Below are 14,182 nucleotides of genomic sequence, written 5' to 3' on the forward strand. Positions count from 1 at the left end.
CTTTGCCTTTTATTTTTCCCATAGTACAACAAGAAAGTTCCAAAATATTCTTCACATTGCAAATGAAGCTTATAAATCATTATACAAAGAATCAATCAATATTTACTTCTGAAGAGCCACAGTTTTGCCTTTGTGTTTTAATGTTCACTAGTTTGAATTTAAAGAATAAATCACTGGAATCCCTAACAGAATATAAGCCTTTTCCATTAAGACTTTAGGAAAGAAATGATCCCTAAGAGCTAATGTATATTTATAAAACCATTTTCAATTTGGGTAAAACTTGCCCCCAAGACCGCAAGACTTCTCTCTCACCTAATTGAGTGTCCTACAACTGTGAAGGTTAACAATGTCTCCTATGAGAAGGCAGACAAGAGGGTAAGGATCTCCAGGGGCAGAGACAGAAATGGGCCTGTTTTATGATTTGAACCATTAGAACATTCTTTATTTCCTGAGGAATAAATATCACAATCTATTGTTTACTTACAGAGCTCTTCTGAAACAGTTCAGAGAAAAGGGATTGCTGCTGAGGGAATATGGTGTAGGAAAGTTGGAGAACATTTCCTTTCATGTATGCCACAGAATAATTCACTTCCCACACATTTTAATTATCAATATCTGTACTCATATTTTCACATGAAATACAGAGGCATTTGTAGGTATTGTTCAGAATACTTTTTTAAAATGTTGAATTAAACAAATATACTTAATATTTAAATGATATCTCTCAACAACTTCAAGATCCCATAGTTAAATTAAGTAAATCAACAAAGATTTAATAAATACCTACTCTCTTCACAGCACTGGGCTCAGTACTCAATGAGACATAATTTTTGTTCTTTGGTTTTTGGAAGCACCATAGCCCAACTAGAAGACTACATATAAATCGGCATTTTATTAGCCCCCAAATTAGAACTAGATCAACAAATTTGATATTCCCAGATCATGGAATCTGATAGGTCAAATTTAACTTTTTTTAAGAAACACTAGTTAAAAAATATATGTGTGTGTGCATTCACATATATACTCATGCCTGTGTATATACATTTATTCATATTTTTAAATTAATATGTCATTTATGTTTCATTTAGTAAAGAAAATACTTTTAAGAAAACTTAAAATATCATGACTTATTTATAAGGCTTCCTAAAAGGCATGAAACAGGATTCTAGGATGTTTTTATGCTGGAAAGTGTCTCAGTATAAGAATCAGGAAATGTGCATGGAAAAAAGTTTTTCACACGATGAACATGCTCATTCCTTACTTCCTAATAAACATCATTAAAAACCACATATATATATATATATATATATATATATATATATATATATATACACATACACACACACACACACATACATACATACATACATATACAAAGACAAGGGCTGGGTCAGCCAGCTATTTAAAAATATAATGAAGTACAAAAAAAAAAGAATTAATTAGAGGAATAAAAATACTAAAATGGCTAATGTGGTTTAAGGTGAATGACAAAGACTAAACCTTTAATGCACACATTAACCATCAAATAGAAATATGGAGGAGGTCTGGGCAGCCAAAGCAAGTAATGTCAGTGAAGTTGCCATGAAGTTGCCTGGTAACTGATGGAGTTGGGAGCTGGTGCTCCCTATGGTCAGGAAAGAACTGGAGGAATAAGTCTTAAAGTTGACCTTGAAAGAAAATACTTTAACCAATCTAGAAAAAGAAGCTCTGGTTTCAGAAACAACCAATTTTTCCAGTTCTGGTAAGTAGAACCCTCCATAGCTGATAGAAACCAAAGGGCATATATGCTGATCCCATCAAACCTTCCTGAACCAGGTGTTTATCTCTACTTAATGCCAGTAACCCACCCACCACCTCACCTAGGTGATACTTTAGAGTGTTTGAAAACCAAATCCCTGAGAATGGGTGTTTCATATTGCACATCAGTGTATGGCCAAATGAATCCTCTCAGGAACACGGGAGGTGAGTTACTACATGTTGAAAATCTTCCTCCAAGAACCTCTAGACATGTAGTAGACAACTATTCATCTTCAGATAAGGATCGCATATGGATTTAAAATGTCTACATAGAACACAAAGGTGCTGTCAGATATGTCAAGTGACTTTCCAAACAACTGCTAAAATAATCAGAATCCAGATCCTCGGGATAAAGATGTTAAAGGATTTAATGGAGAAAAGTTGGGGGTGGGGATGGGCATTCTAAAATTCATGGATTTAGAAGTGCTGAGTTAAACTAAGTAAAAACACTTACCTTCTTGAAGTGCTCCCAAGGGCTAACATGCTAATACACCCACTGCCTCTCCAAAAGAGGACATGGTATAGAGTTTCCAAAATGCTATTGACCATCCATGGAAACTTCATTTCATGGAACCCCCATGGGACTAATGTTCTACAAAAAGTACTTTGGCACATCATCTAGACCATGACGTCCCATATATTTGTCCAATATACATTCATAAAGCAAAAACAGCACAGATTCTCTAGAGGCCATAACGACAAAGGAACATAAACACCAAGCATTCTCAAGGACTTTCAACTGAGCATAAAAAATTGGTAAGGGTCTCCAGGCTGCTATCCATGGGATTAAGCTAAAAGAGTTTCAGAAATAGACCAGTCCACCCACTAACTTATATATACAATAAATTTTTTGAAATCCCAATACCCTGCCTTATTACAGAAATAGTGCAGAAGCCATAGTTTAGTAGAACAGAAAGGCACCACAGAGAGATTTGAAATAGGCCTTCCCTTCTTTGGAGCTGAGCAAGTTAATATCATACCTCCTCCTCTTTTCTCATAGGTCTCCAACACTGAGAAAGCTAGTATAGCAAGGACTTCCTAAGGGCAACTTTGCTCTCCATTTTCCCCTGGCCAATTCCAGCCTCTGCGTCTTTGTACTACCTCTTCCCTTCCCTTCAACTGTGGTACTTTTCATCTACTCTACCTAACTCAATATTTGAACTTTTGGGTTATTTTACTATTTTGCGTATACATTTCTAACTTTTTAAAAAATGATTTTCAGTCCCTGATGACAAGAACCATAAATTTCCTTCTGATTCCACCATAGTGCCTAGCTCAGGCCTGAGCCTTTATGAGATATTTGTTATAGTTGTTATGACCTAACTGACATGACTACAAGAGATTTTGCTCAGCACTTATATTTGAGCAAAATTCAACTTAGACATTCCTAAGAAACTAGACTCTAACCTAAAACCTCTAGTTTCGTTTTGTTTTGTTTACATTGGTTTATTTTTAAATATCAGTAAAGGTTCTGTTTCTCTAAGATGCTGCTTTCTTAAAAGCTAAAGAAGAGGCAATGGAAAGAAGGAAAACTGGTGACTTAATAGAGATCGTAGGTGAAGTGCTGATATGTAATATTAGAAGCAAATCTCTAGAGCTGTGCTGTCCAGTATGGTAGCCACTAGCCACAGCTGGCTCTTAGCTGGCCTAGACTGAGATGTGGCATAATATGCATGAAAGTCTTAGGATGGAAAAAAGAATACAAAATATCCCAATAGTTTGTAGTACTATTAAAATACAACTTTTAGATATGCAGGGTTAAACAAAAATATATTACTAAAATTAGTTTTATCTGCTTCTCTTCACTTTTTCATGTGGATACTAGAATAGTTAAAATTCTACATGTGGCTCACATTGTACTTCTCTTGGTCAGTATTGCAATAATACTTCGAGTATCCAAGACTGAAAAATGATCCAAATATTAAGTGAAGCTACTAACTTATAAAAACTAGTTTCATCTTTTTTAAAAGTTCGTAAGAGCTTTTAAAAAGGAAAAAAACAATAAATTTGGAAACAAACTGTCTTGGAAGATGAAACTATGATACAAAATTTTTATATCAAATTTAATCACTATTTTTTTCAGATTTAAGAACTGTATTAAATTATTCATTTTGATATTAGAGAATGTTACAATGAACATTTCCGTTGAAGCGCCAAGATAAAAGATGCCACATTCTAAGTCAAGTGTGACACTATGATGCGGAATTTGCAAAGGAAGTGATGACAATCTGGTCATAGAGCTCTTAAACCCTCATGCCTAATAGGAATATAAACATGTTTGAAGGAGTCGGAGATGGGATTACTTGAGAGAGAGCTGGACTGTCACTAGCTTTCTAGGAAGCTGGTGGGAGAACACATTATGATGACAAATCATGAGAGGGGCTACCAGGAGACTACTAAGACTGCATATGTATCCACTGCAATTTGGAGGACACTGTGAATTGGGAGCCATTGAATGCCTGGAAACTTGCTGTCCAGATGCCTGATTGGTTTAAGGGGGAGGTTGCTATTGTGTTGAAGTTGGTTTGCACTCTGAAAATGTATTGTGGCAAAAAACCAAAACAAACAAACAACAACAACAAAAAACCAACAATAATGCATGACTGTTTTCCAGCAGGTCATTGTGGACTACAGCAAGAGAAAGCTGGTGGAGTGGACTTAGATCCCTTCACAAGACAAGGCACACAGAGGGCTACCTGGGTGGAGTGGCAAAGAGGTCCCAAATGGCGGGAGGTACCACTGGACATCCAGGGCTTGAGGAAGGAAATGTAAGCAACCAATAAGAATACGGACATCTTTGCTCACATAAGGGACCCACAGGGGAAACATTCTGAAATGGACCAGAAAATGCCACCCACCAGCTTGGGGAAAACTAGCCCACTGAGTGGGCTGAGAGGGCTAGTAAATAGAGACAAAAATTAAATTGCTTTGTGATGGCCTCCCACCAGTCCTGCTTGCTCATACCAGGCACATGGAGCATTCCAGGGCGTGGTAGATTAAGTTCCTGCTGTGCATATGGTTACTCAACCACCAAACCTGAATGTCTAGCTCCACAGATGCATTTCATGGAAACGTTCTAGGAAGATCAAGTTTATTCGATGATCAACCAATTGCCAAATATTGCAATACCACTTCAGATGCATGGTAACATTTAGTGTATTTGGCCCCTGCTACCTACACATGAGCATTTAGTTCCCATTAGACTAAATCCCAAAGGCAAGCTCACAAGTGCCTCAATAGTTCAATAAGAGTAGTTCATTGCCTGTTACCTTTTAGGAAAAAGAAATTCATAGTTCACAGAGCTTTGCATTCCAAAGGCACTTTGAGAATGAAGTTAACTTGTGACACCTATCCTGGGGACTTTAATAACAGCCACATAATATGTAAAATTAGTATCAGAAACGCAGTGTTAACCATACTTCCAGAGAGACAGAAGGGAAAAAGGAGTACGGATTTCATCAGTACCATCCAGAATTACTCCAGGGAAAAAAGCACTGGAAAATCAGCTCTTGATTCTGTGAAGCATTCTAGGCAGTCCTCTGAAAGTAGGTCATGCTTCTACTTTCTTGTTGTAAGGCAAATGCATCCAAAATAGGCTACCTGGTTATTAAGTATTGGGGTCATTATATGTTAGCCCTTCCCATTCACTAAACACAACACAGACGCTGCTTTCCTGGATTTTACAAAATAAAGTCTTAATCGCTTTCAGGATTGTTTTTTTGAAAATTGTTCAATGAAATCATTTAAAAGAATCTCTGTGCAAAACCATCATTTATGTATCATCAGAGACACTGCACATGAGAGAATGAACTGGAATTACAGCCAACCTATCTGCCTTCTGTTCTATTTCCACTGTTGTACAAAATGAACAAAGAACCCAAACAAACAAACAAAACCCTAAACATCTTTTCCGGCTCCATTAGCACTGGAATTCCCTGAAGGAGGCAAGTATGATGAACAAAGATTAGTTTACCTTCTCTGGTCACATTTTTCTGTGGACTACAAATTATTGCCACATTTTCATTTTTATTCTACTCATTTGCCCTCCATTGTTCATTCTTTTTAGAGCTATCAGTTCAATAATGATTTCTCCTGTATTGTATCAACGAATAACCAGCAGAACAGCCAACAGACTTTCTTGATTTGGCAAAAATCCAAGCATTGTCTTCACGGTTTAGACTCGGGTAGGAATTTAACACTGAACAAATGATTTGGGACAGGGAAGAATCCATGCCCATGCTTACATTCAGATGGTACATGATGAAAAATCTCCAGATGGGTAACAATAGAAAATACCTCATTATTAGCATTTATGCTTCCAAAAGGGTTCATCTTCTGGCTCATATCAAATCTAACATTAGAATGTTAATCCAATTCCATGTGCTTTAAGAGTCTCACAAGCTAAGTCAATTTTTGAGCCCAAGCAACTTAAGTGTTTGACTATGCACTATGGTCCCTATTTTAGACTGTTTCTAAAAATTTAAACGCATCCCAGAAATGATGGCAAATGTTCACATACTCATTCAAATGTATTGCTGACTCTGTAAAGAGAATTCCAAAAAAGTTTCCAAATATGATTTGAAGAATTGTAATGTCATAGGTAAACTGTATCTCTTTCCATGGTAACTGCACAAACAACAATATTCATTTTGTGTGTCTACATTTCAGAATGTTGGTTCAGTGCTTTGGAGTAAATTTACATGTGCTACTAACAGACAGGGATCATCCTTTCTCCAAGAGTGGGTTTTTATGTTTAAAATATCAAAATCAAGCAAACAGAAATAGCCCAAGTCCCCACATCCAAGCAATACTCAAGACTCCTTTCCCTTGGCTTTTAAAATCATTTAAAAGCCACTTAGTTCAACTCTACAAGGGAGGGAAACTATTTACCTAGCTGAATTTCTTAAAGTGCTTTTTTTTTAAAAAAAAATCTGTTACTTCCATGCTAAAACTTACAGTTCTAGATTTCTTCTTATGATTCCTTAGAAAAAATTTTTTCTTGTACTAACAAGCTCTTCCCAGTGAGACCCAAATATAGCACAGTGGTTATTAAGCCAGTCTAGCTGGTTTCAGTTTTTTGATTGCAGCTCTTATGAGCTGTCTGACCTTGGGCAAGCTCTTTGACCTCTCTCTGCTTCTGTTCACTCCTCTGTAAAGTGAGACTCGTTATAGGACTTTGCTTATAAGCTTGTTACAAATTGCCCAAGTAAAGTGTTCAATATGCTGTTTGGCACATGCTAAGAACCCAGTACAAGTCATCAAAGGGCCTCTCTGTGATCCTCATTCTTTCTTGACCCTTTGAAGAGTCTAACAGTTGTCAAGCTATTTCTTAAACTCCTTGCTTTTAGTTTCTTTGGCTCAGTGCTTTCCTGGTTCTCTTGCTTCTCCTCATGGTTTCTTAGTATGTACTTTCTGTTCTCTTCTTCCCCAAGCCCATTCATCATTATCCCTTCCCCATATCCAATTTCAGCTCTATTCCCCTCATTCTCTCTTTTATCATTACCTGGAGAAAAATTTTTTTTAATTTTTAATTTTTAATTTTTTTATAAACATATAATGTATTTTTTTTCCATTTTATTTATTTTTTCAGCGTAACAGTATTCATTCTTTTTGCACAACACCCAGTGCTCCATGCAAAACGTGCCCTCCCCATTACCCACCACCTGTTCCCCCAACCTCCCACCCCTGTATTTTTATCCCCAGGGGTACAGGTCTGTGAATCGCCAGGTTTACACACTTCACAGCACTCACCATAGCACATACCCTACCCCAATGTCCATAACCCCACTCCCCCTCTCCCAAGCCCCCCTCCTCCCAGCAACCCTCAGCTTGTTTTGTGAAATTAAGAGTCACTTGTCTCCCTCCCAATTCCAACTTCTTTCATTTATTCTTCTTCTACCCCCTTAACCCCCACCCCATGTTACATCTCCACTTCCTTATATCAGGGAGATCATATGATAGTTGTCTTTCTCCGATTGACTTATTTCACTAAGCATGATACCCTCTAGTTCCATCCATGTCGTTGCAAATGGCAAGATACCTGGAGATGTCTTATCCCCTCACATGATTCACTGTGTTTAATATAAGAGCATTTAATAAGATTTTAAGTAGTCAACATTCTGAGGCAAGATGGCAAGCAAAAATGCGATTCCTTATACTTTTGTTGGCAATAATTATAATAATACACAACTAGTTTGTGTTGTCCGTGCCAAAATAGGCCCTGATCTCATTTCCATATTCTAGGAAGAAATCCTAGGAGTGCCTGGGTGGCTCAGTTCCTTCGGTTCAGGTCATGATCACAGGGTCCTGGTGGGATTCCTGTCACTGGGATCAAGTCTCGCATCAAGCTCCCTGCCTGGTGGGGAGCCTGCTTCTCTCTCTCCCCCTCTCCCCCTGCTTGTGCTCTCTCTCTCTCTCTCTCTCTGCCAAATAAATAAAATAAAAAAGGAATCCTAATTAAAAAAAAAAAAAGAAAGAAATGCTAACATACTATACCACTGAGGGTAGGCAAGATAAGTTTTACCAAGTTACTCAAGACCCCAGCAGAGAGAAGACAAAAGCAAAGGGGAGTGGGGGAAAGGAGCTATCCAAAAAACCTTATGTATCAATTTATACTTTATGTAAATGTAACAGTAGGTGGCAGACTGAAGTGTCCATGGGGGCTAAGCAGCAAACCTAAATGGAAGCAAACTAAAAATGGATGAAGTGAACAGAATGCATCACAATAGGGAGTGGTAAAGACTGTGACAAACTGGAAAACGTAACTAAAGGTATTCACATTCAGTTTTCAAAAAGTAAACACCCCAGGCCAAACAAGTCATAGGTTTCTACTTTTCGTTTTCCTTTCTTCCTTTTAGTATACAGAGATATCACTGCCACCTGCCTGCTGAGGCTAGCTAGCTAAGATACATATGTATTTGTATAAATACGTACAAATGTATATACAAATGTATATTTGTACATATTTATACAAATATATATACATTTGTATATATTTATACAAATACATATTTTTATATTTGTATATACTTGTATATACATTTGTACATATTTATACAATATATATTTGTATATATTTCTACTATATATATATTTGTATTGAGACAATTTTATTCCATACTTAGTTTCATAAAAAAGAAATAACTGATAATACAGAATAGCCTAGATACATTATTTCTTGTACTGGCTAAAAGCCACAAGTGAGACAAATTTGCTTCATGTTCTGATTGCATTTGTTGAACGAATGTTCTGATTTGCAATCCAAGCATGGATCCACTGCTTTTCTCCATCCCAAATCCAAACACTATGTTCATGGGTTATTAAGATTCACTTACTGGCTCAAAGTGATCCAAATCTTGCCAGTGTCACCCCCAAAGGGTATTCCATACTTACATTGGCTCTCTGAGGTCGTTACAGATGTAAAGAGTTCCAATATCTGCCGGGGACAAAGCTGCTTATCCTGAGAGGTACTAGTAACTGACATTTGAAATGGTCCTTTCCATGCGTATTACATCATGATAGGAAGTTGTTTATTTGCTTATTGCCACCTGGTTTTAGTCAAAATGTACCTTTCTTTCTACATCCTTTCCAACTGAAAAAATGACAGTCTTGTGGCCCTAAAAGATCATACTTGTAAAAGATGGGGCCAAATTCAATTAGTCATCAACACTGTAAATTCTGCTTAAAATGAAACCAGTGATAAGTATCCAGGACTATCCACAAATAGGTAAACAGCAATTACTTCTAGGAGATACTTGTTCAATATGATGATCGTATCTCCAGATTTTCTGGTGCTTTAAAATAAGTCCAGTTCAACATTTACTGACCATGTACTATGCATTAAGCATTGAACTTCATGTGGGAATTAAAAAGCTGAGGAAACCATAGTTATTGCTGAAGAGCTATATACTCTAGTCAAGGAGAGAGGCATGGGAACCCGCTGTCTCAACATAATGTGCTGAGCGCTATCAAAACAGGCCTGGAGAGTGTGCTAAGGGAGAACGCAGAAGGAGCACTTGGCTCAGCCTCCGGGAAGGGAGAAAGGGGATTAGTAAAGACTTCCTGGAAGTTCTTTTTAAAAATGAAAAGCCATATCCCAATTAAAACATAATGTTACTAGCCTAGGTAGTTAAACAACTTAAGTGATAAACAACTTAACCAATATATTAATCCACCTTCAGAAGTCACACTGAACACTTCCTCGTGCTTCAGGGTAGGTTTGTCCTAACTCGGTCCTATCTTTTTATTAATCACTCTTGAAATCATGAGCATGCATTTGAATAAAGGGATATAGTGCCTCTAGTTCTTTAAAGAGGTAAGCAGATGACTTCCCTAGCAGCAGAAAACAATGAAGACTATATAAGTGGAAATTCAATTCTGGAATCAAAAAGACTCCCCTTTCCCATGTGGTGAGGGAAATTGCACTTGTGTTTCCCTTGTCCCACTGAAGGTCTGGGACGCTATTCACGGGTAGAACAGGCAAAGGGTAACAAGGAAAGAGAGCCTGTTTCCCACCCAACCTCCATTACTGCACACGCCTGAAAATCTGCCGTTTAGGGATTGATTTTATTTAGATAATCACCACTGTAAAGATCTATGGGACCGAAATACATGTATGCCTTAGTGCAAATTTCAGGAGAGCAATAATGAAATGGAGCAGTTAAAGCCACTCCGAGTATAGAGAAATCCCTGAATAATATGCCAGTTTTGATTAGAATTTTAGTAACTCAATGCGTTCCTTCATTTCTTAATCTTGGTCAAAGGTGAAGTCTTTTGAAAAAAGACTATTTTTGAAAAAATAACCATGGAATGGTTAAATATCACATCCCCTTTATTTTAGACTGTATTATCATCAATGCCTGAACTGTGGGCATCAATATTCTTTGTAGTAAATCATTAACCACTTTCTTAGAGGTAAAATGCCTTATCACTTCCTCCTGTTTGTGGTTTTTCTAAAATAAATTAAGCCCAAAATTATCATCGGAGGAATTATTTTCACACACCACTGTTCAAGTTACACACTAGCAATTTTAATCTCAACAATTTAAACCCCACAACATCTTCACTGAGTAATAACAAGACCACAGAATACTAGCTAACTGAAAGAGGTATCTTTACTATTCTGAACACTTTTAGAGATATATTATCTCCAAATCAATAAAATACTTCAGGTTATAAAGAGAAACACTTTTAAAGAGGGACTCCAAAATGATGCTAAAAGCCCATGATGCATTACTCATCACACCATGTAGTGGTACTAAATTAAGATACAATACAATTTATCCAGTAATAATAGTAATTGACCTAGTAAACCTAGGCCCTTGTTACAATTACTAATGACCTAGTTACAACCTACTAAAATAGGTATTATTGCTTTATCAGCAAATAACTGAGTTTAAATGAACTTGTAAAAAAAGAAGCAGAAAATAATTTCTCCCATACCGATCTCTGCTCTTGGTTCATAACATAATATATATTCAACATCTGCTACTTGAATCTTAGCTTTCCATCTCAGAACAGAAAAAACCTTTATACAACTTGGGATAAAAAGTGATGACTATACTTTAAAAGATTCATGAGTATTTTTAACGAGTGTTTTCATGACAATTTGTACAGTTTTGTATGAAATAAACCTCCCACACCTTCACCATAAAACTCAGAACGATGAGAAACAATTATGAATGTAGAGACAAGACAATCAATAAAGCCAAAGTGCAGGGGATTAGAGAAAAAAACTCAACAATATGTCACACTAAATACATCTCAATATCACATTTGCATTTACACGTAGGCAAATCAGGTAGAATATTTCTTTCAATTAGGAGCAGCAGTAAGCATCAGACTTAGACGCAAAAAACCCACATTCCAATTAAAGCCTATTATTATGTGTGAACTTATGGAGATCCCTTGCCCTCCCCGAGCCTTGGTCTTTCCATAAGTATATGCATGTCAGAGGGCTGCCTTGAGTACTGGATAAACCACGGATGTGAAAGCCCAGTTCCTCCACAACTGACGTTTCCAGTGCATTTTGGATGCTATGCTTGTATGCCACTATGGTCCCCAGTAGGTCCTCACAGATAATTAAGAGTATTTTTCTTCACTCTAAATTTTTTCCTTTCCATACAGATGTTTCATTTGGAGCTACTTCTCTAATTTACTAGAACAACAAAGAGCTCAATCCTTACCCGTTTGGAAAATTCTCCCCTTTTTATCTTGATGCCTGCCAACTGGTGCTTATGCCTATGCGCACGAGTGAGTCCTGCAGGCCCCTGGCAAGAATTATGGAATAACATGCCTAGACGTAGGGCCACTGTCTTGTCATCACAGGAACCTTCCCAGTGACAAATCAGAAACTTCCTTAAAACTCAGCAAAATTCATGCAGGAGCTCTATAAAGCCAACACGCGCTTAAGTCAGGAATAGCTTTAGCCAGCAGAACATATTTATATTAATCGACTAACAAAAATTACCTCTTTCACACTGGGGTCCGGTAAAGCCGTAAGTGCAGGCACATCGATTCGGGGCCACACACCTGCCTCCGTTGAGACAGCCGCTCTCACAGACAGCTGGAAGGGAAGGAGAGAGAAGCTGAGAGCCCTTACCTGAAAGCAGATGCTGATGAAGTAACACTTACCATCCCCTGAGGGACAACAATAAAAAAACCTAAATAATCATGCTGGTGTTCATTTTCCACAGGTCCGCTCCAGTTCTAGCTCTGCATGTGTTCCTCGGTCAACTCCGGTTAAACTGCCAGGAATAAGTGAGTTCAAACCCATGTTGGTGCCGACAGCTTCATTCTGGGAAGTAGTTGAGCAATGCTTTCAGTTCTGTATCTAAAATGGTGGTTTCTAGGAGATGTCAGTGGGGGAGAACTGCATTTTAGCAAGCTGACTCTTTCGCTTATGATTTGAGGGCTCCCGTATGGGAAAGCACTGGCCTCTGTCACCGTTACAGAAATATGGCGTGTTAAATCACACAATTAACTGCAAACAATCAAACATTAATTCCGACCATATTTATGTGCCGAAATGAAGACCCAACTGACTGGTGTAACAGTCTATTCGCGAGGTAAGTCCAGCGATGCCTAAGGGAGGGACAATTTACTTGCCAGAAAAGGCATTAAAATAGGATCTGAGAGCTCATGCCCCAAACAACACTCTTCTGTACAACTTCCTGCAATTCCTTCACGCGTGGCCTCTTTCTAGGCATTTTTATCCACAGGTGGTGGGCTCTTCTGAGCCAAATTTGCCAATGCCGCCCACACTTCAAAGTCCAGCTCCCATCTCATTCCACCATGAGGCTTCTCTACTAGCACCTCCTTTTGAATTAATTCCTCCTTCATGTATTTCCTGCACACTTTATCTGTATCCTCGTGGCAGTCATGGAGTTGAGCCACTCAGATCTCCTTCCAAGAAAACCTACTGTAAGGAGCTTAGCTGGCGACAGCCCCCAGCCGCTGCACCTTCCTATCTGCTTCATGTTCACGCCAAGGACACAGAACTGTTCTTGATTGGCTGCTACCATCCAATGACTAAGCTTAGTGGGGTACCAGAGACTGAGCATTTCTGCCCATCATGGAACTCTTCCCATGGGAGACCTTTGCTCTGGACTCACCATCAGCCTGGCCAAGGCTTCATTCTGGTCTGAGGCACCTTCTATACAACCTACACAGTCCGCCTCTCCTTGCACGGGAGCGAGACCTACATCGTGGTCTGAAGGCCTTCCCCTCCTACTATGCCTTCTTCCCCCTTTCTTCCTTACAGGTATTTTCTACAATAAATCTCTTGTATATCCAGCTCTGTCTTGGCATCTGCTTGGGATCAGAGGACTTGAACTGACACAATCCCTTATAGCCAGAACTATGGTAAAAGCCCATTTCTCATCATCAAATTAGAGAGGTTTATGTATATTCATTGTTTTGATTTGCCTCTTGATTTACAGTCAGGGGAGAAGGAGAAGATTTTAAACAGAAAAGAAATCTTGAGATGGCCTAAGCCAACCATCCCATTGAATAGATTGGGACAGTAAGGTCTAGGAAAGTTTTTCTAACTCTGCTGGTGTTAACTAAATGCCTGTCGTGTGGTAGAATTGGGGCTAAACTCCCTCAAGGAGCACCAAAGGGAGCAGGAAGGTGTCCAGCAGCTCTTCATGATTCCTTTTCCAAAAATGCCTTTGACTCCACCCACTCCCACCAGCTCTCTAGCCACAGCCCCGGTAATAGTCTTCCTGCTTCCTGTTTCTTCCCCTGCAATTACAGCATTACTTGTGGCCACTGAAATCTTTCTCATTGTAAACACTGTAAGTAAAGTGCCTGAGGCCAGCATTTCATAGCAATAAAGGCACAGGCCAAGAAATCAGACTGCTTGGGTTCAAAACCTAACTCTGCC

The 14,182-nt window shown here is 38.4% G+C and overlaps 1 protein-coding gene across 3 annotated transcripts in view; it reads right to left on the minus strand.

Annotated features, from left to right (window-relative positions):
• Positions 1-14,182, minus strand: part of FBN1 (fibrillin 1) — a 229,460-nt gene that overhangs the window by 175,421 nt on the left and 39,857 nt on the right. For all 3 annotated transcript variants that reach the window (XM_046008182.1, XM_046008181.1, XM_046008183.1), the window contains exon 6: positions 12,266-12,361. In XM_046008182.1, coding sequence (XP_045864138.1) covers positions 12,266-12,361 — 96 coding nt within the window. The remainder of the gene's footprint in view (positions 1-12,265; positions 12,362-14,182) is intronic.

Source organism: Meles meles, chromosome 6 (assembly GCF_922984935.1).
Source record: "Meles meles chromosome 6, mMelMel3.1 paternal haplotype, whole genome shotgun sequence".
Lineage (NCBI taxonomy): Eukaryota > Metazoa > Chordata > Mammalia > Carnivora > Mustelidae > Meles > Meles meles.